The sequence below is a fragment of the Glycine soja genome, chromosome 18 (assembly GCF_004193775.1).
Source record: "Glycine soja cultivar W05 chromosome 18, ASM419377v2, whole genome shotgun sequence".
NCBI lineage: Eukaryota > Viridiplantae > Streptophyta > Magnoliopsida > Fabales > Fabaceae > Glycine > Glycine soja.
Window position 1 is genome coordinate 36,595,958 of NC_041019.1, and position 2,810 is coordinate 36,598,767.

Here is a 2,810-nt window from a genome sequence, read left to right on the forward strand (position 1 = left end):
GCAAAGCCTTCAGTAGCTAGTTACCTTAGCCAGGAGATACTAGCAAAGCAAAAAGCTGATAGAGTGCATAGATTACCTGCGCAGCCTCCGGTCAAGTTCCACAATATGGTGGTTATATCACTGTCTATGAAACTCAAGGAAGAGCACTGCTCTATTGGTTTTTCGAGGCCACTCACAAACCAGAACAAAAACCCGTTCTCTTATGGCTCAATGGAGGTACTTTTTTTTTAATAACCCAGCTCTTCATGTATAGATTTATATTGCAATCGTTTTTCTTTAGTGTTCACTCTCATGACTAATACATGATAACTTAACGAAAGGTAAGGGTAATTTCTAGTGAATTTAGCTTTTAAATCTTATGGGCTAGTTTAGTCTTTATCTTTTGATTTTAACATGTATTAAAAGGAATAGAGAGAGATGAATTTCTTGATAATTTATGGAAATAAATGGAAGATAGGGATGTTGATTAAAATCAAGCATTTAATTTTTCTTGATGTCAAGAATCACAAACCAGAAGGTCAGGAAGTGAGTGCAGCAGGAGTAAACATTCATAATCACATGAATGAAGGCAGTGGCAGGATTAACTCAGCCTAACAATGCAAAGCCTATTGCTGATTCCAGTTTTTCCAAGGCTAAACCAGAAGATTCTTTGGACTCTTAATTCAAACCGCCAGAAGCTTCACAACTTGTTTTTGTCTTCACTATTTTATTCATGTTTGGTTGCTCAAATTAAATGTATTGATCTAATTTTTTAACATTGCTATTTTTCTTTGTAGGGGAAAACACACCCAACTCAACTTTTTTTGCTTTTGATGTCCACCCCAACCCAATTATGTGTGTTTAAGCTGTATTAGCAGTGTGATTTGTTATATTTTGTGAAAACTGGGAATTTCATTCTGTAATTGTCTGTTTGTGTACTGGGCTTGCTTTATTGCAGAAGCAAAGGAGACACTCTCTTGTTTTGTAATGGCCTTTTCTCTCACTCTGGTGTCTTACAGATGAAAATGTATGTTTCTACCATTTTTGTTTGTTTTCAAAATTAATACACTAATTTCAATTGAACCTTTCTCTTTTATATTGGGATATCATTGATGTTTAATAGCTTTGTCACAGCTTAGAGGGCAATGCTGGTGAACTGACAAATTTTGAGGTCCTTGATTTCTTACGAGCTAAAGGAGCTTCAAAGGATCCAACAAGAGTTATTGCCAAAGTAGCGCAGTCTGAATACAAGGTTAGATTTGATTTTTCTAATAAATGGGAATACTTGTAAGTTTTATTGGTAGATGAATGTTCTGTATATCTAGCAGGTTTATGATTATTTGGTTGACACTGCTGCCTCTGTTCAAACAAGAGAGAGCATCAATGAGTTCTTAACAAGTGTTAAATAGTACGACCTGGCAAAAGCTGAGGCTCTGAACATATTAAACATTGGGCCAGCTGCTGATTTTGAACTATACCCAGTAAGTATCAATATTTTGATTTTCCAATTTATGTTACACCTAAGCATTTAGTTAGAAGTTTTTAGCTCTGCAATTTTTTAGCTATGACCACATTGTGAACAAATTATTTAAATAAATACATGTGATCCGTATGTCTATCAAATTGATATATTGTATCAAATTTTAAAATTCAAAATTCAAATTTAAATTGAGATAGACTAAATTTAAACAATAGGGAGAAATAAAAAACTTAAAAATAAATTAGTGTGACATACTTGATACAGGAGAAGTTATATAGCTTATAATGAAAGAGAGTGAGTAGTTCCTAATATTCTCTTGTTCAAGAGTGAATACTTTTATAAGGGTGAATTTATGCATCAAAATATAACATGTTGGTCCCGAATAAAATTTTAAAGTGAAGCTTCATCATCTTTGCATTCCAACATTGAAACGGTTGGGCTGGCCCATGCATTCCAACTTTAATAGATGTACATGTATGATATTATAAAGTTGGAAAGCCTACACTACCCCTCTAAATCTACCCCAAAGTAACTCTTTAATAAAAATATTTATTTTTTATTTTAATATCATTTGTTAATTAATAGTATTACAAATAGTTGCATTGTTTCATTGAACTTGATTTACATCATGGAGGAGGATAAAAGCAATGGATATATAAATTTAACCTACACTTCTTTTTAAGTTGTCAATTAATTAAAAATTCCTTTTTATATTGCTTCTAAAATATTTATTATTTCCTATTAAAAATATCTATTATTAAAATTAAAAAATTAATATTTATCATAATTTATGATTTAATAATAATAATAAAATATACTCCTAGTATATATAAATATTATTTTCTATTACTTTTTTTTAATGCAAAGCTATATAAAAAGGCATAGATATTGTATTAGTTGGTACTTAGTATTTATATTGCTGTCTCACTTGACCAAATTTAATATATTGTTCACCAAACAAGTAAAGTAAATTATATCTTCCCATGCTATTGTTGGTTTGTATTCAATGTTCTATTTGTTCCAGTATATCACAAGTATAAAGTAAACTATATTGCTTAAAGGTTTTTGTGGCAAGTCACTTGCTTCTTTCCCTCGAGGTGAGCTTATTTTTGTTCCTGCATATCACAATCCTCAGCATTTTGGAAACTATTTGTTCCAAGTGATCCCAGATTGGATCATTTCCTCCCTGCCCTTCAAGATGATGATAATTCATAATATGAGGATTTTTACATTGATGTTGTCTATGTTCTTTTTCTTTTTGCTCCCCATGATTGTAAGTATCCCGTCACTATTGACATTGTTATTCTGTAAATTGGACTGGATGTTTCTACTCTACAGCAGTTGGAGGATT

At 31.6% G+C, this 2,810-nt stretch overlaps 1 protein-coding gene across 1 annotated transcript; it reads left to right on the forward strand.

Annotated features, from left to right (window-relative positions):
- The first annotated feature begins 998 nt into the window (after nucleotides 1-998).
- On the forward strand, nucleotides 999-1,487 carry LOC114395516. Its single transcript, XM_028357313.1, has 3 exons — nucleotides 999-1,006; nucleotides 1,114-1,231; nucleotides 1,308-1,487. Exons 1-3 carry the CDS (start codon nucleotides 999-1,001, stop codon nucleotides 1,386-1,388), a joined length of 207 nt encoding a protein of 68 aa, XP_028213114.1. The 3' UTR covers nucleotides 1,389-1,487.
- Nucleotides 1,488-2,810: the final 1,323 nt, after the last annotated feature.